The 24,429-nt window shown below is 41.3% G+C and overlaps 1 protein-coding gene across 5 annotated transcripts in view; it reads left to right on the top strand.

Moving 5' to 3' along the window:
• The window catches only part of ROCK2 (Rho associated coiled-coil containing protein kinase 2), a 221,518-nt gene extending 201,233 nt beyond the window's left edge, over positions 1–20,285 (top strand). For 3 of the 5 annotated variants that reach the window (XM_089672059.1, XM_089672055.1, XM_089672058.1), the window contains 5 exons: positions 678–756; positions 2,548–2,806; positions 5,493–5,706; positions 12,408–12,502; positions 17,582–20,285. In XM_089672059.1, coding sequence (XP_089528185.1) covers positions 678–756; positions 2,548–2,806; positions 5,493–5,706; positions 12,408–12,489 — 634 coding nt within the window. In that variant the 3' untranslated portion in view covers positions 12,490–12,502; positions 17,582–20,285. Of the gene's footprint in view, positions 1–677; positions 757–2,547; positions 2,807–5,492; positions 5,707–11,920; positions 11,978–12,407; positions 12,503–17,581 lie in introns of all 5 variants that reach the window. The other 2 variants (XM_089672056.1, XM_089672057.1) reach the window with 2 other exon arrangements.
• The last annotated feature ends 4,144 nt before the right edge of the window (positions 20,286–24,429 follow it).

Raw genomic sequence — 24,429 nt, 5'->3', positions numbered from 1 at the left:
CGAGTCTTCAGAGACAAGGCAAGCACAAAGACAGTGCCACCAGCTCTAGACCTAAGGAACACTCCCAAGGTAATCGAACTAGAACCAGTCTGGAACATGCCCACATGGAGCCCAATGCCCAAAGGTCACTGCAGGATCCCTCCCTCAATTGTCAAGATCAGTGGAGTCTGATTGCGATACAGTTCAATTTTTACAGAATTGTTACATGTCCCGTGGAATGAACCACTAGCTGTTGTTGATGTTGATGAATCTTGATAACTAGAAAAAGAAAAGGGGTTATATCCTGGACTGGCCTACAGGTTTTTATTTTTTTATGCCAGTGTCCTATCCTCCTGTAGACAGCAGTCTAACCTGAAGGTTTTAGACGTCCTGTGTCCTTCAGTGGACAAGAAAGAAATGTCATTTTCCATCATTTTACAAATAACAAATGGTGAAATCATTGCATGCTTTATTGTTTATTAAACGGACTCTGTAGATAGATGAAACTTCATTCCAACTTATATGCGAAGATTTCTACATTATAAGAGCTCATCAGTGCAAGTGTGTAATGCAAAGCAAATGATAATATATCATCATATATATAGTTTCAGCATGTGTATTGAAATGTTTTTGGTTTGGGATGTGCAGTATGGTATCTCTGTAAATCTTTCTAACACAGTGTAATTTCCCATTGGCAGCAAGCTGTTCCATGTACGACAGGTAACGCAGACAGATGTGTATCGAGCAGACGCCAAGGAGATACCTAGGATATTCCAGGCAAGTTAAACGTGTGCATCTGCCATTTTAATAGTGATAAGTTTCAGGAGAAATGTATTCTAAAAATAGTACAAATTAAGGGAGTTTCTTTTGTATTTGCCTGCAACCACCCATTCCCCCAGGATGTAGTAATATGAATATGGTAATGCAGGCTGACATCTTGGTTATAGTAGAATTCTATAACATGTGCTTTATGAAACTTGGAGGATGCCTTTTCTGAGTTCTCCTAAAGATACTATCTGCCTGGCTGTCTTGGCAATCCAGTTTCTTCTATATTATTATTATTATACAGGATTTATATAGCGACAACAGTTTAAAAAAGGTAATAACTGTGGGGGATGGAGTGGTTGGAAGAGTAGAGGATTCCAGTATTAGCAGAGAGCGGTTTAGGCTTCCCTGAAGAGATGGGTTTTCAGTGATCACCTAAATGTGAGCAGAGTAGGCGATAGTCTGATAGATTGGGGTAGGGCGTTCCAGAGGATGGGGGAAGCCCTGGAGACGAGCATTGGAGCAGGAGACAAGGGAGCTAGAGAGTAGGAGGTCTTGCGAGGAGCAGAGAGTACGGTTTGGGTGATATTTAGAGACAAGGTTGGTGATGTAATTTGGGACAGTGTTATGAACGGCTTTATACGTCACTGTTAGTGTTTTGAATTTTATCCGTTGGGCAACTGGAAGCCAGTGGAGGGATTGGCAGAGAGGGGTGGCAGATACAGAACAGTAAGGTGGATGAGTCTGGCAGCAGTATTCATGATAGACTGAAGAGGGGATAGCCTGCGATGAGGTAGGCCAATGAGGAGGGAGTTAGAATAGTTGAGGCGTGATATGGCAAGGGAGTGAATAAGTTGCTTAGAGGTTTCCGGGGTTAGGAACAGTCGTATCTTGGAGATGTTGCGGAGGTGAAGTCTACATGATTTTGTCAGCGATTGGATCTGGGGCTGAAAGGACAGATGAGAGTCTAGGATTATACCTAGTATCCTGGCATGAGGGGATGGACTGAGGATGGTGTCATCGATCTTGATGGTGAAGTCAGTGGAGGGGGCACGGGCTGGGGGGAATACTAAGAGCTCGGTTTTGGAAAAATTGAGTTTGAGGAAGTGGAGTGACATCCATGGTGATATGTCACTTAGTAGGCTAGTGATGCGAGTGGAGACTGAAGGGGTGGGGTGAGGTGAGGAGTAGACAGATAGATTTGTGTATCATCAGCATAGAGATGGTAATTGAAGCCGTGGGAGTTTATTAATTGACCAAGGGAGGAGGTGTAGATGGAGAAGGGGTCCGAGGACAGAACCTTGAGGGATCCCTACAGAGAGAGGGAGTGAAGAGGAGGAGGCAGCGTTATAGGTAACACCGAAGGAGCGCTGCGATAGATAGGAGGAGAACCAGAAGAGAGCGGAGAGTCTGAGGCCAAGAGAGTGTAGTCAGTGAACCTGAAGGAATTCCATGTTCACTTGTATGCTTGTTCTGGGACAGTCACTCTGAACATTGAAGCAGGGGAAGGGAAATAGAATTTTTAGAAGTTAAACAATGACAGCCACTGTAATTTTGTAATGCATATTTCTTTTGAATCTGTCCCATGGTATACGTATTGGCAGGTTGAATTCCTTTTGTTTGTTAGATGACCCTGGTACTAGTTACTATTTAGTATTTACTACAATGAGAGGCTTAAATGATTTTTGGTGTGCCCTAATTAATTGAAATCAAATGTATTGGAGATGAAAATGGAACAAGATAAAAAAAAAAGAAATTGATGAATCATTTCCTGTGCTGATTTTTTATTTTTCTGTCTTGTAGATTTTATATGACAATGAAGGAGAAAGCAAGAAGGAACAGGAATTTCCAGTGGATCCCGCGGAGAAGTCGAACTACATTTGTCACAAGGGTCACGAGTTCATCCCCACCCTTTACCACTTCCCGACCACTTGTGATGCCTGTATGAAGCCCCTATGGCACATGTTCAAACCCCCTCCTGCCTTAGAGTGCCGACGCTGCCATATCAAATCCCACAAGGATCACATGGATAAGAAGGAGGACATGATAGCACCTTGCAAAGGTAACACTAGTGTGCCCCATCTGTTCATGTCCAACTTCTTTTTAGGTGACATTACAGTATTGTAACCCCTTTCCATCTCAGCTATTGGAACTGAGGGAAGATGTAAATTACTTGGCAGAAAGGTCCTGAGCTCACAAAGACGATGTCATCAGTTGGTTGGCTTATTTCAGGCAGAAGTCTGCTGTCCCTTGGTATCAGGGCAGGTGCTGCAAGTGTACACCTGCATCGGATGACTGTAACTATTAAACAAAAAGATGTGCATTTGGAATGCTGAAAACCGTCTTATGCCTGTACAGCTTTTCTGCTTTCAAGAGACCCTGTTGCCAGACCATTCATTAGAACAAAAATTGTCATACAAGATTATATGTGCTCTTAACATTCTTTATGCGTGTTGTTTACCTTTAAAAGCCTCCCATGTGTAGACATCCAAAATCGCTGCTGGGTGCTGCCATCTTGGATGTGATACCAGAAAACTCAAAACTGTAACTATAGTGTCACACTAAAAGCTACCCTGGCTTCTTTATAAAAGGCTGCGAAGGGAGGGGTGAAGGAGCTGGGCCAGCACAGGGAGTAATTTGACACTTCTACAAAGGAAGATGTTTAAAATAAGCTAGGAGGGAGGAGGTTGCTCCAGGGAGTTAACTAGTTATTTTTGTAGCAAGTGCAAATGTATATTGCAAGTGACAAAAAAAAAATCAATTATGGAATGGGAAAATGCTGCAAGTAAGCATTTAAAACATTTGATTGTTTCCAGCAATTTTTTAGGTTGGCGATAGGACTCTTTAAACTTTGTTGGGTTCCATGGATGCACTGCTGTCATGTCTGGTTGTTTTGATTGGCTTCCTCCAATGTCCTTCAGTGGTATTGCTAAAATGAAGTCATCTCTGTGTAGACAAATGCCTTTCCATGGCCCAGAACCCTTTACCTTTAGTTCTGCTTTCTTCTGAATATTGTTACATATCAAGTTTGTTCCCTATAAACGGAGTAGTCATGTAGGTTAATGTGTATCTAATCCCAGAAGTAAAATTGTAGTATATGGCAGCTTGCCATTCCTTAGATTCGATCCTGTCAGTAACATACTTTCTTTCCTAGGGTGAAACAGCACTACCTCACTATATACTGTATCTTTGGTGAAGCAGTGTGTTGTCACCCTAGGCCAGGGGTTGGCAATGAAGACTGACATTCACATGAATGAGTCTAAGAGGCAGACACATGATGGGATTTGTAGATTTATCACAGCTGGAGTGTCAAACACTGCCTACCCGTACACTGGGCTGTTTACTCCTAATTTGGATTACATAACATCTTCACCTTTTCTCTTCTACATGGTATAGGCGGAGGTCTTCTGTAGTCCATATAAGTGAACTGGGCAGGGCTGATAACACTGAGATTTCACTGCAGCACTATTATACGCTCATTGCATTTGTGGCAGGATTTTTTATTTTTTTTTTTTGTTTTTGTTTTGAACCGATATAACGAAACCGTTTTAATGTATTTATTACACCAAATTGTAGAATATAAGGAAAGTCCATTGTCAGGGTTTACATGTACTTATGTTTCAAAGGTTATTTCATGAACTTTCATAGTCAAAGCTTAAAGTTGTGGATAGAGTTGGGAGGGATTACAACAACTTTCGAGTTGCTATTACTGTGCATCTCCAGGCTAGGTGAATTTTACCCTCTCTCTTTGTTATGGTGACCGCTGTCACTGCAAAAGAAAGTCATAGGAAGTTTGTTCTGTCTCTCCAATCTAAGCATTGAAAGTGTGATCTCTGTAACTTACAGTTGTGATGAGATAGCAATAACTCCAATCCTGGTTGAATCACAGGCAGTAACTCAGTCCAGAAGACATCTTGTAGACCTTGTGAAGTTTATTCCATGAACTGAGAGAATCTTAAAACAATGAACATCTGATAGGTCAAAAGATCATAATGTGACCTGCTTCATGACATGAGGCTTGCTGAAATGCATTACTGGGAAAAGGGGTGGGCTATCTATGCAGCATTAACTAAACCAGAGGAAAGGGAGGAGCAGAGACAAAATATAGAGAACACTTAAAGGCATATGACAGTCATGTGAAACATGACAAAGTTCCTGACTGCAAAAGGAAATAAGAGAAAAAAGCTTGCTTGTGACAACTGTCTACGAAGGGAATTCCCCTCACTTTATAGAGGTTTTTTGTCTCTTTATACATCTCAGGAACAGCAAGTGAAAGGAAATATCCCCAATAGAACACCGTAAAAAATAACCAAACATAGGCTTTAGTTTTGGATAGAGTAGGAAAAGGTTAAACTAAAACATTCTAGCTATACATACACTTTAAAGCCTAGGCAAAGGATCACATTTTCTGTGGCTATCGGGTGCATTGCAGGTGTTTCAGATCATTAGCACCTACACAGAGTCTGATGTACTCAATTAAAGAGAACCTGTCTATTAGAGCGGCAGTGAGATGAGAGCATCCACATAGCACAGCACAGGGAGCAGATCCTGCATATGTCATGGCCACATATGGCTGCTTCCTTGCACGTATATAGTTAAGGGCTATGCATAGCAATACAGTTTTTAACACACATTAGTAAAAAGGCTATGAAGCTGATTCATTTCACATTTTTTGTGAAAAGAAAAAAAAATATTAAAATGGCTAAAATTCCTGTTTTATTCTTACTTTCTGTAATGTTTCTTTATAGTAAACTATGACATTTCTACGGCGAAGAATCTACTGTTACTAGCAAACTCCACAGAAGAGCAGCAGAAGTGGGTAAGTCGGCTGGTGAAGAAAATCCCCAAGAAGCCACCAGCACCTGACCCTTTTGCCCGCTCCTCTCCAAGAACTTCCATGAAGGTACAGCCAAATCCGTCAATCAGGCGGCCTAGTCGACAGCTTCCTCCAAACAAACCCAGGTAAGTCCAATGTATCCTAGTCACACTGGATTAGTAGGGAGGGAATCTAGCACCAGTATGTGGTGGGAATGGTTACTGCATCATTGAGCGAATACTGCTCAGTGCATGACATTGGATCTTTACCGGGTGGAATTTCCTCCTGTTCTAATAAACGTTGTGGCTTACAACTATATGGGTTACTGCTTTGATTCATGTTTTGCTCCATCTTCATCTACTACAGTCAGGTGGAGGTTAGAAATAACTGTAACTCACATCTTCAGTTCACACAAGTGTAAAAACCAATCTATTTAGGGTAAGTGAGTAGATGCTTACCTTGCTGCCAAAACTCCCAGCAGAAATATGAACTGCAACTCACACTTATGCCGGCCAAAACATGGGTCTGAAAATCGGACCTAAGAATAATCAGCCAATTTTCAATCTGTTAGTGGGTTAATGGCACTGGCCAATTTTCGTGGTTTCTCCCCTTTTCGGTGATAGAGCATGTTGGAAAATTTGTGAAAAAACAACCGATTTTCGACTCAATGCTGGTCAAATCGTGTGATTGTTTTTCCGAAAAGAATATGCGCATGAGCCGTGACCTGGAAGGAACAGAAGTTATATGGAGTGAACTTCATGACTTTGTTGGTCGATTTTCGAAATCATTGATGGCGCCATCGGATTACTGAGCTAACAACGTTTTAGATTTTTGGACAAAATATTGTTCGGAAATTGGACCCATGTATGGCCTGCATTAAGGAGTGTCAATCTTCTGGCTCCATCAGTGTTTAGTGGTCCCCCCCTTAACCTCTACTGAGTCCTGTAATAATTAAAAGTCAGGCAAAGGAACCACTGAACACTGTGAGGGACTGAGGAGACTGACACACCTCTCGGTTTCCCTTTGGACATTAGTTGGGAATTCCTTGCAAGCTGAGCCATGTGCTAATTCCAGGGACTATGCCAGAAATTATCAGAGCTATTTTTTTTTATTATTACACTTGGGTTAGGTCACTTGTTCAGATTATGTTGAAGTCTGTATGAAGATTACAGCCCCACAGTGGCGGCTCTGTCCTGACAGGTTACTTTTCAAGAGAATCTGTGACAGGTTCTCAGGATAGGACACCTGATTTGTTTAGCATAGTATCCTTAAAAAATGGGACTTGCATGGTACCAGGAACAAGCATTCCAATAGATTTGAAAAAACTCATTTATTATATGGGTCCTTTTTAAAGCAGCATTAAAACCAAAACCAAAAATGTAATGTATAGCTGCTTACAAATCATTAGATGTGGTTGCTGCATTAGTTTTCTCTTTTTAGGCTTTTCCCCTCTGTTCTCGCTTGGTGATCTGGCCAGTAACACACCTCCTGTATTAAAGTGCCTCCACTCTGGACAGCAGCATTATCATTCTGAGGGGAGGGGAGGGGAGTGTTGGATGAACTAGCAGATTTAGATACACTGATTGAAGCCAAACTCCAGCTCACACTTTATAATCAGTGATAGCAAACAGTTTTTTTTTTAAATAAAGGTTTTACATAAATAAAATCTTATCATCATAAGCACCCCTGTCCAGTGATGAATGTTTTCTTTCATCCCTGTAAACTGATACATCTGAAAGAGAGCTTACTGGCTGGATCACCAGATGAAAATCGAAGAAAGCCTTAAAGAAGAACTAATGCAGGCATCACATCTAAGAATTGTTAAGCTGCTAAATAAGAAATGCTTGCTTTAGGGTTTAATAATGCTTTAAATTAATTAAATATGGTGATATATATATATAAATGTAACAAGCAAAAATAATACCTCCCTTTTATAGATCGCCCCCCAAAAACTAAATTGGTATTCATTGATAAATCAACAACTATTCAGCAAATATCAGAAAAACAAATAGTCAGCAATTCATAGTGCCTTGGGGCCACACTGTTCCCCTTTTTGGTTATGACATCATTCGTATACAGCAAACGTTAAAACAGTAAAAGTGTTCTTAAATACGTGGTTAGGGAGCTTAAGCAGCATGCGGCTATGGGGACTGCAATATACACTAACTGGACATAATGAAAACCAGAGACGCCTGTCTTTGATGTGGACCCTGGCAGTGACTATGCACCTCATTGGTGTACAAGCTGTGTGCACAGTACTTCGGGTAGTGAAGGCGATCCATGAATCTTTGGTGTACTGAGCCCAGAACAATTAGGTGAGACACTTAGTTGGCCACCCATTGAGTGACAGTGACATCTAGTGACCCTAGATGGTAATACATCTCTAGAATAGCATTTTAGACTGCACCTATGCACAGTACCTTTTTGTGGCTCCCTGAGGATGGATATTACTACTCCTTTAACAGTTTATTTGAGGAACATGTAATATATCTATGCCAATACCCCCTTATATCTCCTGAGGAAGTAGATGCAAAGGGCTACAAAATGTATATAGATAACTCAAGCTTTGCCACCACATAATTAAGAACACTAGCATGTTAACTGTAAACCAATTATGTCTTAACCACCAAAAGAAAATGGAGTGGCCCTAAGGGTGATATGAAATATGCCAATTTAGTTTGTGAGCGGTAGAACTAAAAGGGGCGGTCTAATTTTTGCATGTTACACTTGTGTGTGTATATAAATATAATGCCATATGTTATGGTTTTAAATGAACCATATAATAAGGTTACTATGTTGGATAATGTTTTTGTTGGGATTTGGTCTTTTTAATTGTTTAATATAGTGCACAATCCACATATGCTGTTACACATATGGCACCCAATTTGCCTTTTAAAACCCCATAGCACTAATTGCCTGAAGAAAGGGGAAAGGCTCATGTTCCCCTTTACTCTGATATATTGGGTATTTCCAGAGGTTCCCACAGAAGAACAGAGCAGTTGGAGAGCACAGTATCCATGTATGTCATCCTAAAACCTGTCTCTGTAACCTGTCTATAAAGCAAAGCTCTAACACTTTATGTTTTTCAACTGAAGACAATAGGCTTGGGCAGCACACAAAGTAAAGGCCCATATCAGAACAGGCTACAAGCAAATATAATTGCAGTAAAAAAAAAAAAATATGGTCACACGGAGTCCTTAGCATTGTTATCCGTAATTTTCCACCAAGGTGTCAGTAACTGAACAGAAAATCCACTTGCATGTTCTGCGTGCAGTGACAGCTGACCCTTTAATTCTTACTTGTGTGACATACTGCATATTCACATTTATACCATGAGAGCAAGCAGTCCTTGGCTATAAATGCATTACCTTTTAAGATAAATAATTATTATAATATATATATATATATATATATATCGGGTAAAATTGGTATTGAACACGTCACCATTTTGCAAGGTAAATATATTTCCAAAGGTGCTATTGACATGAACTTTTCACCGTAGGTCGATAACATCCCATGCAATCCACTCATACAAAGAAACCTGAACAAATAAGTTCAGAAATTGTTATGTGTAATAAAATGGAATAACACAGGGAAAAAGTATTGAATGCATGATGAAAGAGAGGTGCATAAAGGCATGGAAAGCCAAGACACCAGCAGATATATGTCTTTAATTAGAAGGCAATTGTCAGGAATGGACTGGCCAGCAATAGTGGGACTCGCCTGCCTTATGAGCTGCAGTACCAGGGCTGGCCAGCGGGTGCTCCCAGCAATCAGAGACTCAACCTTGCAGCCAGTCAAACACCTGGAACTAATTATACTGGTGTATTTAAGGGACATTCAGACCTGCAGACTCTGCCTTGGTGTTGTGTTTCTCCTGGGCCCTGTTTCCTGTTCCAGTCTGATTCTGATAAATACTGTATAATAATAATAATAATAATTCTCTGCTGACCCTGCTCTGATCCCTGGCTTGTCTGACCATTCTCCTGCTCCTGATCCCTGGCTTGTCTGACCATTCTCCTCTGCCTGACCCTCTGTACCACGCTGCCCGCTACCTGCTGAACCTGGCTTGTGACCCCGACCATTCTCCGCTTGCTCCCCCTGTACCTACCTGCCCGATTGATATTGACCCGGCCTGCCTGACGACGCTTGCATTGTATGTACTGTTATCTGTGGGTGGTTGGCTTGGTTTGTTTGCACTGTGTTATGTTTTAGTATTGCACTGCGTTTGTTTGTATTGTTAGTGTTAATAAATTATATTGTTTATAACATATCTGAAGCCTGCGTTTCCCTGCGTCAGTCACACACCTCTGGTCACACCCGGGAGCCCTGACATTAATCCTGGCCCTTGTGCAAATTAATATCAGCTGGTTCAGTCTCAACTGATGGCCTATAACAAGATGTCTCATTACCAAGATGTCACACAAGAAACATCTTTATGCACCTCTCTTTCATCATGTGTTCAATACTCTTTCCCTGTGTCATTCCATTTTATTACACATATCTTAATTTCTGAACTTATTTGTTTTGGTTTCTTTGTATGTATGGATTGCATGGGTTGTTACCGATATGTGGTGAAAATTTCATACCAATAGCACCTTTCATAAATATATTTACTGAGAAAAATGGTGATGTGTTCTATACTAATATTACCCCCTGTATATAGTATTGTGCAAACATTTTAGGCAGGTGTGAAAAATGCTGTAAATGAAGAATGGTTTCAAAAATTGAAGTGTTCATAGTTTACTTTTATTAATTACCAAAATGGAAAGCTAATAAACAGAAGAGAAATCTAAATCAAATCAAAATTTTGGTGTGACCACCCTTTGCCTTCAAAACCACATCATTTGAGTTTTTTTAGGTACATCTGCACACAGTTTTTAAAGGAACTCATCAGGTAGGTTGTTCCAAACATCTTGGAAATCTTCTGTGGATGTAGGCTGCCTCAGTTCCTTCTGTTTCTTCATGTAATCCCAGGTGGACTCATTGGCATTCAGAACATGACTTTTTGGGGGCTGAACGATCACTTCAAAGACTCCTTGTTCTTCTTGATTCTTCTTATTGACATTGGCTGTATGTTTGGGGTCGTTGTCCTGCTGCAGAATAAATTTGGGGCCAATCACATGCCTCCCTGATGGTATGGCATGATTGATAAGTATCTGCCTGTGTTCTTCAGCATTTGCAGAAATGCAGCCCCAAACTTCCAAGGAACCTCCACCATGCTTCACTGTGACTACAGACACTCATTAATGTACCCCTCTCCAGTCCTTCACAAACTTCCTCCTACTACAACCACATATTTTTAAATTTGTCTCATCAGTCCACAGCACCTGCTGCAATTTTTCTGCACCCCCGTTTTTGTTTTTTATGCATAGTTGAGTTGCTTAGCCTTGTTTCCATATTGGAGGTATGGCTTTTTGGCCACAATTCATCCACCAACACCACTTCTGCCCAGACTTCTCCCGACAGTAGATGGGTGTACCTTGGTCCCATTAGTTTCTTCCAGTTTTGTGCTGATGGCGGTGCTGAATATCTTCCCATGTCGAAGGGAAGGAAACATGATGTGTCTGTCATCTGCTGCATTAAGTTTCCTGGGTCTACCACCATGTCTATGGTCCTCAACGTTGCCCGATCAGTGGTGTCCCCAATGCTTAAAAATATAGGCAGAGACCTATCCATCATGCCATATGATCAGGGTGGAATGTGATTGGCCCCAAATATATTCTGCAGCAGAACAATGACCCCAAACATACAGCCAATGAAATTAAGAACTATCTTCAGTGTAAAGAAGAACAAGGAGTCCTAGAAGTGGTGATTTGGCCCCCACAGAGCCCTGATCTCAACATCATAGTCTGTCTGGGATTACATGAAGAGGCAGAGGGATTTGAGGCAGCCTACATTCACAGAAGATCTGTGGTTAGCTCTCCCAAGATGTTTGCAACAACCTACCTGCCGAGTTCCTTCAAGTACTGTGTGCAAGCGTAACTAGAAAGAAGATGCTGGTTTGAAGCCAATGGGTTGCCACATTGATTTGATTTAAAATTTTCTTTTGCATTTTGTAAATTGATAAAAATAACCAATTAAAATATATCTTTTTGAAAGCATTCTTATTTTTCAGTATTTCTTCACACCTGGCTTAAACTTTTGCACAGGGCTGTATATTACATATAACATACTCATTGCATTGCATCACCCTCTCTCCTCTCACTTCCACCCCTTGGCACAGTATATGCATTGGTCTTGTACATTGAATTAAATCATTCACAGAACATCTTTCTTGAGTCATTATTCACTGTCACCAAAACGTGTTCATCTGCCCTGGCATCATCTTATTTTCCTCGTTACTAATTCTGTTTCTAGCTCTGCTCCTTCCCTCCGAATCATTCTCCATTGATTTATATTAAGTTTTATCAAACAGTAAGTAAACATGCATCTATCTCTTTGTGGTCAGTGTCAGGCTTGAGATGCATACTAACCTTTGCACACTAACCCTCCTAACACAAGTATCTTTATTCAGGTTTACTGTACTATTTCTCAATCAAAGCTTTACAAGTGTGGAGATTTACCTTCTTCACTTCCAGGGAAAACTGCTACATAATAGAACGGTTTAAAATAAAAAAATTAAACTGAGCAGAGAAAACGGATTTGTTTCTGTGGGTAGGTTCACCTGCTTTATGTTCCACACTATATAGACACTTTGGTTTCGAAATCGTAGAACAGGTAGGTTAGTCAGAGAGAAGGTAAAATTATCCTGGTGCTCTGTAATCTGTATCGGGAACCGGTCACATGACAGGAGGACACCAGGGGTTTGCTCGCCTACTTCTAAACCTCAACGCTCCTGTTGCAGACTACTTGACCTGGCTTTTAAGGACTGGGACTGGTCCCTGGATGACGTAGAGGATGATGGGGATGATGTTTTTGATTTCTGAAGCAGTAAACTGGGTAATTGGCCTTGCCGATTGATCTGAACGTTTGGTGCAATATATATTTCCATGCCTGCGTTTGAAGTGTGCATTCTATTTGCAGATTGTTTTATTTTTCTGACAGCAACGTAATTGAGGAGGTTAAAGTGCACCTACACCCTACACCAAATGGAGAACCAAAATTGATGTAGGAGCTGATCAAAGATAGAAACTGAGCCATGATATGTGCTTCATGCCTCCGTCATGGAGAGGCAGTGGGATTTGTAATGCTGGTTTAGAAAATAATTCTTTTTATGAAACAGTTACATTCTTCCTTTCTTAGCAAGTAGAAATATTGAAGGGGACAGACTAGTTACTAAGAGGAAGCCCAGGCTGGTTTTAAGTCAGACACTTCATTATTATGCCTGATATGGCAAGCTCTATTTTGTGTAGGACAAGGTACACTTTAGAGACTCCGTTCACCTAAAACCGAATCACCTACTGCTGGCACTTGCCCTAAGGATCCTAGTTTAGAAATCTCCCCTAGAGTTCCCAGCTTTGTGCACCTACTGTGGAGTGAGTTCTGAATACCCTTAGAGTGGTTCTTTCTTTAGGTGGACTCTTTCATTCTAAAATTATGTATTTTGATGTTCGTTTAAAAAAAGAAAAAGAATATGAAATATATATATATAATTTATTTATTTAATTTATATTAGGAGTATTTGATCCATTACGTGCGATCTGTAATGTTGAAGCGGTCAATAACCAATACTCACATGGCCTCAGCATAGCTATCATGCAAATCTTGTTTAAAATTTAAATTTTAAGTACAGTAATTACCCAAACGACCTCTCAGTTGTATTCCCTATAGTATATAACTGAAGTGCAGCTGAGTCAAGACAGAGGTTGTTGGGTAATGTCTGTAATAAGTGCAGTGAATCTCATGATAGGCCTGTTTATTTAAAGTGTACCTGTCTTTGGGCAATTAACAATTCTGTTCAAGAGGTGGGACATGACCATGTCACATTAGAAATTCTGTCACTGGCAGCAACTTGCTAGAAACTGGATCCCAAAAGAGGGCTGAAATGCTGCACAATTTTTCTTACAAGCCAGTAAGTAGGTATGGAGCAACAGGGAGTGACACAGTTGAACCAGCTGAGTGCTCCGCCTTAGAAATCCTTTTTCTGCTAGGTTGCTACCAGCAGCAGAATCTCATTTCAGATTTGACCCCATAAAAAGCAATTCCTGTATTTTTCTTCTGTAACTAGCATGTGTGTGGTACATTTTGCTGTGGGTTGTTTTTTTTGCATTGTTTATGTTGCTGTGTTGTTCATTACCTTGGAATTGCATTTTAGGCCAGAGATTCCTTTTTTCATTCCTGTTGCCTCAAACTGAAAAATCGTCTTGTTTTGGCCCCTTTCTCACAGGCGTTTTTCAAGTCCACTTTTTTTGTCCTGTGATTAGACTGATCAAAAAAGGACTGCAATGTATGCCTATGGGCAACCAGATGTAAGCAGAAATGCGTCCGTTTAGTTTTGACGAACCGAATGCAGTAAGTGTTGGTCCAGGTATGTCTTTGTGGACCTGACCAGATGCAGGCAGATAAGGGTGGGCGCATGTCTATTTACATCCAGCACCCATAGGAATGACATGGGTCTGTTTCTCCTCCATTCCAAGATGGAGGAAAAAGTGGAAAGCAATCGGCATGTATACAGATGTCACATATACATATATCCCTTTCTGTTTTGATCAGACTTTATGGGTCGTCCTCCTGAGATGGAATGGAAGTGTCCCTGTGAAAAGAGGACTTTAATTCAATTTTGTGTAGAAATTTTCCAGCTATTTAAAATACATAGCAAAGTGGATGCACAATGATTGTGATTATTACCTACCTGGCCTTTCAGGGGGCATATTCACCCAAATGGCGCTGGAAATCACACATGCATTTGGGTGTTCTCACTCATCCTATACCACTGACCTAAGCAGTGAACAAACAGTAGTGGAGGAAATTTTGGGTGTTCAGGATTTTCCTTGAAGCCCGCCCACCCATCCTTTTAACCCGGTCGAATTTAAAAAAACAAAACAAAATGTGTATTTGCACTGTGTATTCACATCAATAAACTATGGCAGTGAGAACATGTCCTTATGCTTATACAAGCTCTTGAAGCAGCCACTGCTACCAGCGCTCACATTTTGCGTGTTGTTGCCATGGAAGAATTGTAGACCCCGTAGTATCGTATTTATGTTGTGTCTACATTTAGTTTCTGGGTTTGTACAAAGTAAATTTGAAAAAGGAAGGATTTTACCTTTGCAAACATTGGGGTTGATTTACTAAAACAGAGTTTTCACTCAACAAAGTGCATGTACACTGAGCTTAGTAGGTAAGTTGTGTTTAATTCAACCAATCATGTGTTAACAAAGATTCTCATTTATATGTTTTTTTTATGTCATGGACGTTTAGGGTTCAGCAGTTACAGCTGATCGGTTGTACCTAATTGTCAATAGATTAGCTGCTGCAGCCCAGAGAATAGATACCCAGGTGCTTGGAGTGATGTAAAAGCTGACCTAGTTTGATGCCTCGTTCACACAGGGTGTACAATACCACCATACGCCCATGCAGAGCCATGTTTTCCCTCATGGGGATGCACAGGTGTTCCATGCATTTTCATGCAGGAAGTTCCATTAATCTCCATTGGGACACAGTGGCTGCCTGGACACAGCCGCTGTGCCCCAATAGGATGCCCGTGTGGGTGCAGGTTTGTGGCCCCACAATGACCCTGTGTGTGTGTTCGGGGACACATACCCGCATGCATCCACATGAATTTCATATTGAGACACACCAGCTATGCCTGTGTCCCAGTAGATATCAATGGGACTTCCTGCATAGGGATTCACGCAACACCTGTGCATCCTCGCGCAGGAAAACACGGCCCTTTGTGGGCTTATGGTGGTATTGTACACCCTGTGTGAACAAAGCCTTAGACAAGAAGGCAGCATGTGTGTGTATGTTTGAATTAAATGAGGAGGACAAAGGAATGATAATTGATTATTTACACAATAGTAATTGTCTGTACACCAAGCTCTGGTGGTCCGCATGTGACTTTCCAGAATTGTTACAAACTTGAACAGTTAGGCCTCATTCAGACAGGCGCTGACATCCATACTGCAAGCATGAGACTGTTTTGGACATCTGCCCCCAGCTGCATGCAGGCAACCTTTGGAAGTGGATGGAGATGCAACGGCTACATGGACACAACTGCATGTCAATGTTTGACAGGCATGCAGTAGCAGGTGCATGGCCACGAATGCACACTGTGTACATTTGGGGTTGTTCGCTGGCTCCTGCACATCTGTCAGATGTTGACATGTGGGTGTATCTTTGCAGCCTCTGGGTCTGCATCCACTTCCATAGATTGCCTGCACGCAGTTCAGGGCCAATGCAGACTCAAAAACAAATGCCTCATGCACGCATTAGAGGTGCCAGTCCCTGTCTGAATGAGGCATTGTAAACATTAAACAGGAACCAGCTTAATTATAGAAACTGACTTATCCTACACATTACATCGCAGAATTCTATTAAGTTTCAGCTAGACTTTACCTCGAAACCAAAATAGACATTAACTAGTTTTGGCGTGAAACTAGATCAGTAAGACAAGTGCATTTCAAATTGAAACTACTGTTCAATCACGTATTCAATCATATATACAGTATGTACATATATGGTTTTTAGGATTTCTTTCTCGATTCATTTCCCTTGCACATGATTGGATATTTAAAGTGAGTTCAGGTTTGCATTTATTGTACTATCATTCACATTTTGACGTCAACAGACTCTAATCCTTAAGTAAATCAACCCCAGTGAGTTTAACTTGTACTAGCTCTTGTACACTAACATATCTGTGTTGCTTATATTTGCTTACGAGGTTGTTTGTTCTGTACATTCTGACTTGCCAAGGAATATAATCAGAAATCAGGCTTGCAGTGGGTATGTCTTATCTGGGTTTGGAAGTGAGGTATTTAGGTGAGCTTATAGTGCTAGCACTATGGTGATGTTCCTTCGTGGTTGATGAAGCAGGCAGAAGGATGGGCAGTGGCACAGAGTCGCCAGGTCTACATCTCAGTGGGTGTAACCACTATGGTGATGTTCTCTAGTAGTTGATGAAGCAGGCAGAAGGGATTGGCAGTGGCACAGAATCACCAAGTCTACATCTCAGTGGGTTTAACCACTATGGTGATGTTCTCTAGTAGTTGATGAAGCAGGCAGAAGGACGGGCAGTGGCACAGAGTCGCCAGGTCTACATCTCAGTGGGTGTAACCACTATGGTGATGTTCTCTAGTAGTTGATGAAGCAGGCAGAAGGGATTGGCAGTGGCACAGGATCACCAGGTCTACATCTCAGTGGGTGTAACCACTATGGTGATGTTCTCTAGTAGTTGATGAAGCAGGCAAAAGGACGGGCAGTGGCACAGAGTCACCAGGTCTACATCTCAGTTGGTGTAACCACTATTGTGATGTTCTCTAGTAGTTGATGAAGCAGGCAGTAGGGACGGGCAGTGGCACAGGAACACCAGGTCTACATCTCAGTGGGTGTAACCACTATGGTGATGTTCTCTAGTAGTTGATGAAGCAGGCAGGATGGGCAGTGGCACAGAATCACCAGGTCTACATTATTATTATTATTATTATAATACTGTAGATTGTAAGCTCGAAAGAGCAGGGCCCTCGAACCCCTCGTGTAGTGTATTGTTACTGTCTTGTCTCATGTTCTGTCCCCCCTGCTACTGTACAGCGCTGAGCATACCCTTTGGCGCTATATAAATACTGTATAATAATAATACAGGATTTATATAGCGCCAACAGTTTGCTCAGCGCTTTACAATATAACGTGAGACAATACAGCAACAATACAGTTCAATACAAGAGGGATTTGAGGGCCCTGATCCTTGGAGCTTAGTGGGTGTAACCACTAAGGTGATGTTCCTTAATATCCCTCGGTTCTGTGCTGCAGCAGGTATAAGCAGACAATGGCTGGCCCCTGCCTTTATACCTCAGTGATATGACTTGCAATGCATTTGTTAGGCCCAATCTCCTAATTACTTTTCCTCTCTTTTCATTCCAGCTAACTGCCTTCTGTGAATGCAGTACCCATTTCAAGTTGATGATTTCTTCCAGCAAAAAGAAAAAAAAAGACTGAATGCAAAACACAATGTCCTGTAATGTCAAAAAAGTTAAATATATATTTTTTTTTCCTGAGAGACTGTGCTATATATATCAGAGGTTTACAAAATTGTTGCTGCAATATATAAAGAAAGAGAGGAAAAAAGCATGACTAGTGTATTTGCCTGTTGAGTGGCTTTGCTCAGGGTGGTCAGAGGTAACTGGGAAAATACGGAAACAGACCCCGGATTATTGCCCTTGGCTCAGCGTCAGAGCTCTCAGGTAACGTCCCTCCGATTCCTCCAAACAAAAAAATGTGACAACTTATGAAAAGTTTTTTCAGCACTGAACCATCTACATCACCCGAGGACGACAAACAGAGCTGGTTGCCAGATCCAGAAAGGTTCTTCCTCAGAATTTCACACTACACCTGGACTACAAACAGAGGCCATTTTCGTAACTGGTGGGCCCCTATACAATGCTGTGTATAGCTGAGCTGCAGCCAATCAGTGAGCTCCATAATAAGAGACCTTTATACCGTGTATATATTTATATTGTACTGTACTGCAGAAAAGGCTATGTGAGAACGCCACCATTTATTTTTGTACTCCTCGACCAATACCTGCAGTTGCATCTATGCACATGTACAAAGCCATAGTGTTTTTACCCTCTGTCCCCATTTCGAGGGATTCAATGAAAAATAAACTGCATGCAAGCGCTGAGCAGATTCAGTCTTGAAGCCTTTGTAACTGCAACTTATATCTTCCAAATTGAAAAAAAAAATCTGGATGCCTTAAAGATGTCAAAATTGTTTTTGACCATTCCATCAATAAACTATGGCCCGCTGGCTACACAATCAGCTGATGTAGTTGCTGGAGATGCTGTAGATTTTGTCTTTTTGAATGGTGCACTGTTTTGTTTTTTGTTTTGTTTTTTTTTTCCCGTTTGTTTTTTACACTCACACAAAATATATCATTGCCAGCCTTTTTCTGAATGTATGGAAACTGATGCTAATATTATACTATACCCTTCCACCGTTAAATTACACACTGCGTTTCAATCCTCGGTATTAGTCACTGAAAAAATAGTTTTCTACCTTTTAATTCTCTTTGCCTGCATAGTGTGATGGCAGCCATATTGGGCCTGTCAAAGCATTCTTGTTGCCTGTAGAGATTAATCAGTGTCTCCCTGTCATGTTTTCACTGTTGTATGGGGAGAGTGAAAGGGAGGACCTGGTTGGTGTAGCCAAGTACTGTTTATCATTTAGAATTAGAAGTTTAAAGCAACAAGCTTTCTATAAAAACAATTATGTTCTCTTGAGTAATCCATCACATATTTCCAGATAATATTAACCCCAGACAGTGATTAAGTGAAGACCTAAAGTGAGGGAACTAGCATCAACTGCTCCATTATTTTCATCATGGCGGGTTCACTTTATTGTGTTGTCAATTAAAAAAATATGTAGGCCATATGTATGAAAATATCCATGCTTCCATTCACACTGGTCAGTGCTCATTTATGTGCATTTTATGTTGCCTTGACATTTTTTGTGGACCCTCAACACACATCAACAGACGTGAAAAAAACAAACATCTCTGACTTTCTTCCACCACAAGTGTTTCCTGGTGTATGCACTGTGGGGCACTGAAGGTCAGGGTAAGCATAGGAGTCCACCTCATAGTGCAAACAATACAGTGTACATAAGCTCTGCAAAGTGCACAGAACAGCGTGAATGGGCCCTCCATGAACAACTACCAAGGATCTAGTTATACAATAATTTGCAGAGCTGTCACAAATAATCCCCATACTGTGTCTAATATGTATTGCCTATGATTGTCAGCTCCATCTAGTGGTCATAACTCAGAATTTTCTTGGAAGTACTGCAATGAGGAAAATACCACATTATAGCCACACGGTGGAGCTGACAATCATAGGAAATACATATATACTTCTGGGGATTATTTGCGATGGCTGTGCGAATGCTGAATTACTATTGATCACTCAGTGTTGCCAAAGCAAAGTCCAGGACTTCCATACCTAAGGCTTTGGTTGAGTGTTTTGGCCATTAAGGGATTTAGCAGCATGTTAGTCTACAGAAGCACAAGCTTCAAATGAATCTACTAACGTCACACAAACCATTATCAGGCCCCAAAATGGCTGCCTCTGCTTGCCTCACCTCGTAGGTGAAGGTTATGCACCAAGTGCTCGGACTTGTTTTGGCCTTGTTTAGTCTTCTCTTCTAGATTTGTTTTTATCTCTGGAAACGCGGGAATCCTTTGGTTTAATAAGTGTATTTTTAAGTGTTCCTGACACACGCACATAAACAGTGAGCTGTCACAAACTTCAGTCATACTGTAGATGTATTTTATTATTTCAGGAACTGTTCTTTAGCACCTAGCTGTAAGGTATAGAAGAATCCATTTCGTACAGAACATTTGAAGAATGTTTAGCTGGGTAATAAATTGAAATAAATAAGGACCTCGGTGGTGCTTATTTGAATTATTTTTACATGGTCTTATAAAAAAAAGAATATATATATATATAAATATAATTTATGTGGGCTCATGCTGTACACCTAAATATCCCTCAAAGTGCATGTTTTATACAGAAAGCAGTATGATAAAATGTTAACCATATTGACAATAAAATATAACATGTAGCCTTCAGTGCCTTGTGTATTTCTATTGTGAATTGGATTCTGTGAATGAGTTCTGCTTGATTGAATATGTCTGAGCGTTTCAAGTAGCCGTTCATCACTCTTCAAGTTTAATTTTTGAATCTTTAATAGGAAACAACCTAGGACGGTGGTTACTGCTGCTGATGTCCTGAAAATGCTATTTGGCTGGGTAGCATACTGATCCAGGTCAGTGATCCAAAGTATTGAAGCCAGAGGATCAGTTAGAAGGCAGGGCAATAAAAAACATTTTTTAAAAGTATTGAAATACATTCCTATAATCTGGCCTGAGAAAAATATATAGATTGCCATGTCTGAAATGAAAGAGCTACTTACCTGGCTTTCTTTAACTCTTGGAATCCATTTTACATCCAGGAATGCACACAGGTGTGTGCTATTAGTTGTTAGACTGAACTGCCCTGACAGCTCCTGGATTAGTGAAAGATGCCCATAGATCAGTATGGAAAGCAAGACAGTTAGTATTTGCAGAATGAGAAGTGAGCAATTGCAGCAAACATATTTCTTTCTGAAAAATTTTCCATGAAGTACACAGGGGTTATGTCACCAAATGTATCCATTATTTTAACCAGGTCATTTTCTTAAGTTGCCCAGTTTATATCTAAATATCGCATCGTTGAGGAATCTGTATATCTTCATTGTACAGTGCAGGATACAGGCTCGATATTCATGATTTATTGATTTATTGGCTGGCACCAATTGGTGACTGGACATTTGCAAAGCTTTTCTGGACACGTTGTGCCCCCCCTTCCCCAAGGCATAACCCTATAACTACCCCACTCCATGAGAGCTCTGTTTTTTGCTAGTGTTCTATGGTGATGGGACCCCTTTCTTAAACTAGAGAAGCAAATGATTTCTCTGCATTGATTATTTTACGTTGGATTTTTCAATCAAATCCTCTTTTTTATTCAACAATAGCAGTGCAACCTTGATATAACTTTGGGAGCCATACCCAGACCTCACACTATGGGAATGGCCTATAATATTGCTTCGGGCACTGGCTCCTACTTGGGTGCTCACCCTCAGCACTTGTGCAATGCTTGTACACTGATTAAAAAGTGTTCCTTTAATTTTTTGAGCAGAGTATAGCAGAACGTCCGTTAAACTCCTGGGATATTGATCTGGTCAGTTAAGTAGCAGAGAGGGTTGTTAATCAGTTTAATCTGATTTGATGTTAATGAAATTAACAACAGGTGCACTAGATGGGCAACAATGAGACGACCCTCAAAACAGGAATGGTTTTACAGGTGGAGGCCACTGACATTTTTTCCCTATTCTTCTTTTCTGACTATTTTTCACTAGTTTTGCATCTGGTTAGGTCAGTGTCACTACAGGTAGCATAAGGCGATACTTGGACCCTATAGCGGTTGCACAGGCAGTCCAACTCCTCCAGGATGGCACATCAATACGTGTCTTTGCCAGAAGGTTTGCTGTGTCTCCCAGAACAGTTTCAAGAGCATGGAGGAGATTCCAAGAGACAGGCAGTTACTCTAGGAGAGCTGGACTGGTCTGTAGAAGGTCCTTAACCCATCAATAGGACCAGTATCTGCTCCTTTGTGCAAGGAGGTACAGGATGAGCACTGCCAGAGCCCTGCAAAATGACCTTCAGGAGGCCACTGGTGTGAATGTCTCTGATCAATCAGAAACAGACTTCATGAGGGTGGCCTGAGAGCCAGACGTCCTCTAGTGGGCCCTGTGCTCACTGCCTGGCACCATAGAGCTCGATTGGCATTTGCCATTGAATGCCAGAATTGGCAGGTCCGCCACTGGCACCCTGTGCTTTTCACAGATGAGAGTAGGTTCACGCTGAGCACATTTGACAGACGTGAAAGGGTCTGGAGAAGCTGTGGAGAACTTTATACTGTCTATAACATCGTTCAGCATGACCGTTTTGGTGGTGGGTCAGTGATGGTCTGGGTAGGCGCAGCCATGGAGGGACACACAGACCTCTACAGGCTAGACAATGGAACCCTGACTGCCATTAGGTATCGGGATTAAATCCTTGGACCCATTGTCAGACCCTATGCTGGTGCAGTGGGTCATGGGTTCCTCCTGGTCCATGACAATGCTCGGCCTCGTGGCAAGAGTATGCAGGCAGTTCCTAAAGGATGAAGGAATTGATACAACTGAATGGCCCCCAAGCTCCCCTGACCTAAATCCAATAGAACAGCTCTGGGATATCGTGTTTCGGTCCATCAAACGCTGCCAGGTTGCACCTCAGACTGTCCAGGAGCTCAGGGATGCGCTGGTCCAGATCTGGGAGGAAATACCCCAGGACACCATCAATCGTCTCATTAGGCGCATGCCCCAATGTTGTCAGGCATGCATACAAGCACGTGGGGGTCATACAAACAACTGAGTACCGTCTTGAGTTGCTACAATGAAATGTAAGCAAAATGGACTAGCCTGCTGCATCATTTTTTCACTTTAATTTTTGGGTGTCTTTGAATTCAGTCCTCTGTAGGTTGATTTTCATTTCCATCAAACGATGGGGCATTCTTATGTTCTTAACATATTACTCAGTCCATATCAGTATAGACATCCCGCCTGATATTTTGTTTCCCATTGAGATCTGATGTGTTTTCAAAGTGTTCCTTTAATTTTTTTCAGCAGTGTAGTTAGCAGCAGGCTGCTATACATGGTCCATCACTATGGAGCTCAGACCCTAAAGACCCAAGTGGTATACCTACTGTAATGGGTGAAACCTGATCCCTGATTTGGAATCGGAAACATGGCCTAATAATTCAGGCTTACCCTGCCCTGGACTGATCCTGTAGCCTCATTTATTATAGGTTTCCAAAATAATATTCGTTCCACAATAAAACTATAGGAGAACCAGGATTTTTTTTTTAAATGTATTCACTTGTGTAAGTGTTTAAACTTTTCAAACTTGGCAGTAAAATTCCACTATTCAGAGCATCATTTCAGGTTACATCACATCACAGGTCACACTATTAACATCACCTCCACCTAGAGCCCTTTTAAAGTACTCAGGCACTTCATACTGTCCTTTTTCCACAAAGACTTTGCTACAGGGCTGTCTAAATCCAGGTTACTGCATACTCCTTCACAAACACACTTACCCCATTTCTGCACCCTACTCTATGGAAATGTTTCTACAGGCCTACAGGAAAATACTTTCATTTATCGCAATGGCGGAAACCAGTTGCAAAGCAACCACGGCAAAAGTTCATATGAACATTTGCTCTGTAGAAGGCCTGCAAAACACTCAGACCAAACTTCAAATAGGTAAGATGTCCAAGGCCATGAAAGTGAAGCAGGATGGTTAATCTGCTGCCCCATATACAGCTGGCAAGGTGAGTCAAATATCAAACTAGTGTCACTAGGAGTAAGAGAATGTCCAGGTACCAAGTCCTCTTTGGCAAGTTTTGTGACCTGAAGATCACCGCAACTTCCTCCATCTCGATCCTGCAAAGCAATTGTAGGGTAGTTGTCAAAGCAGGGAAGGCTTACATTATTACAATCTAATTCCACGGGATCACCAAATATGTACATTGCAAAACTCTTTCTATCACAGGTCATGGCCACAAACTTGTCCACCATCTTTTTAAATCGAAAAAACAATCAGTCCATCACAAAATTACCTCTGCATTGAGACAAAGTGCTGTAATTCGAACAAAATTCACTAGAAAGAGGTCATCCATCTATGTAAACTACCAAAAGTACTGAATTTCTATGGGAGAAAGGGGCTGTATGGGCTTTACTAGGTACTTAAAGGCATTCTATGATCACAGCACACAATTTCTTTTTAGAACACCATCATTGTAAAAGCAACACAAACACTAGTTAAAATTGACAATCCAATGTACGCTTGCTTGAAAAATTTCACTTTATGTCGTGACTGTGACCAGTCTCCTGGTCTCTTTCCATTAATTCCCAAACTCCCTGCATGCTTTGCATAGTCTCTGCTGTTTGTTTGCAATATCTAAGGACTACGTATCCCATGGTACCTTGCTATCTGCAAGCAGTGATTCCTGTACTGATGCCGCCTCCTGAAACTCCTCTCGGCACCTTCACAGGCAGGCTTTGTGAAATGTGTGTCATAGCAGTACCTGTTCACAGGACATAGTGAATGCATGGCACGGAATTCAAGGAAA

This window comes from Staurois parvus, unplaced genomic scaffold (assembly GCF_062004578.1).
Source record: "Staurois parvus isolate SC_StPar_1 unplaced genomic scaffold, SC_StPar_1.0 ptg000118l, whole genome shotgun sequence".
NCBI classification, from domain to species: Eukaryota; Metazoa; Chordata; class Amphibia; order Anura; family Ranidae; genus Staurois; species Staurois parvus.
This window is presented reverse-complemented; position numbering and strand designations above follow the sequence as displayed.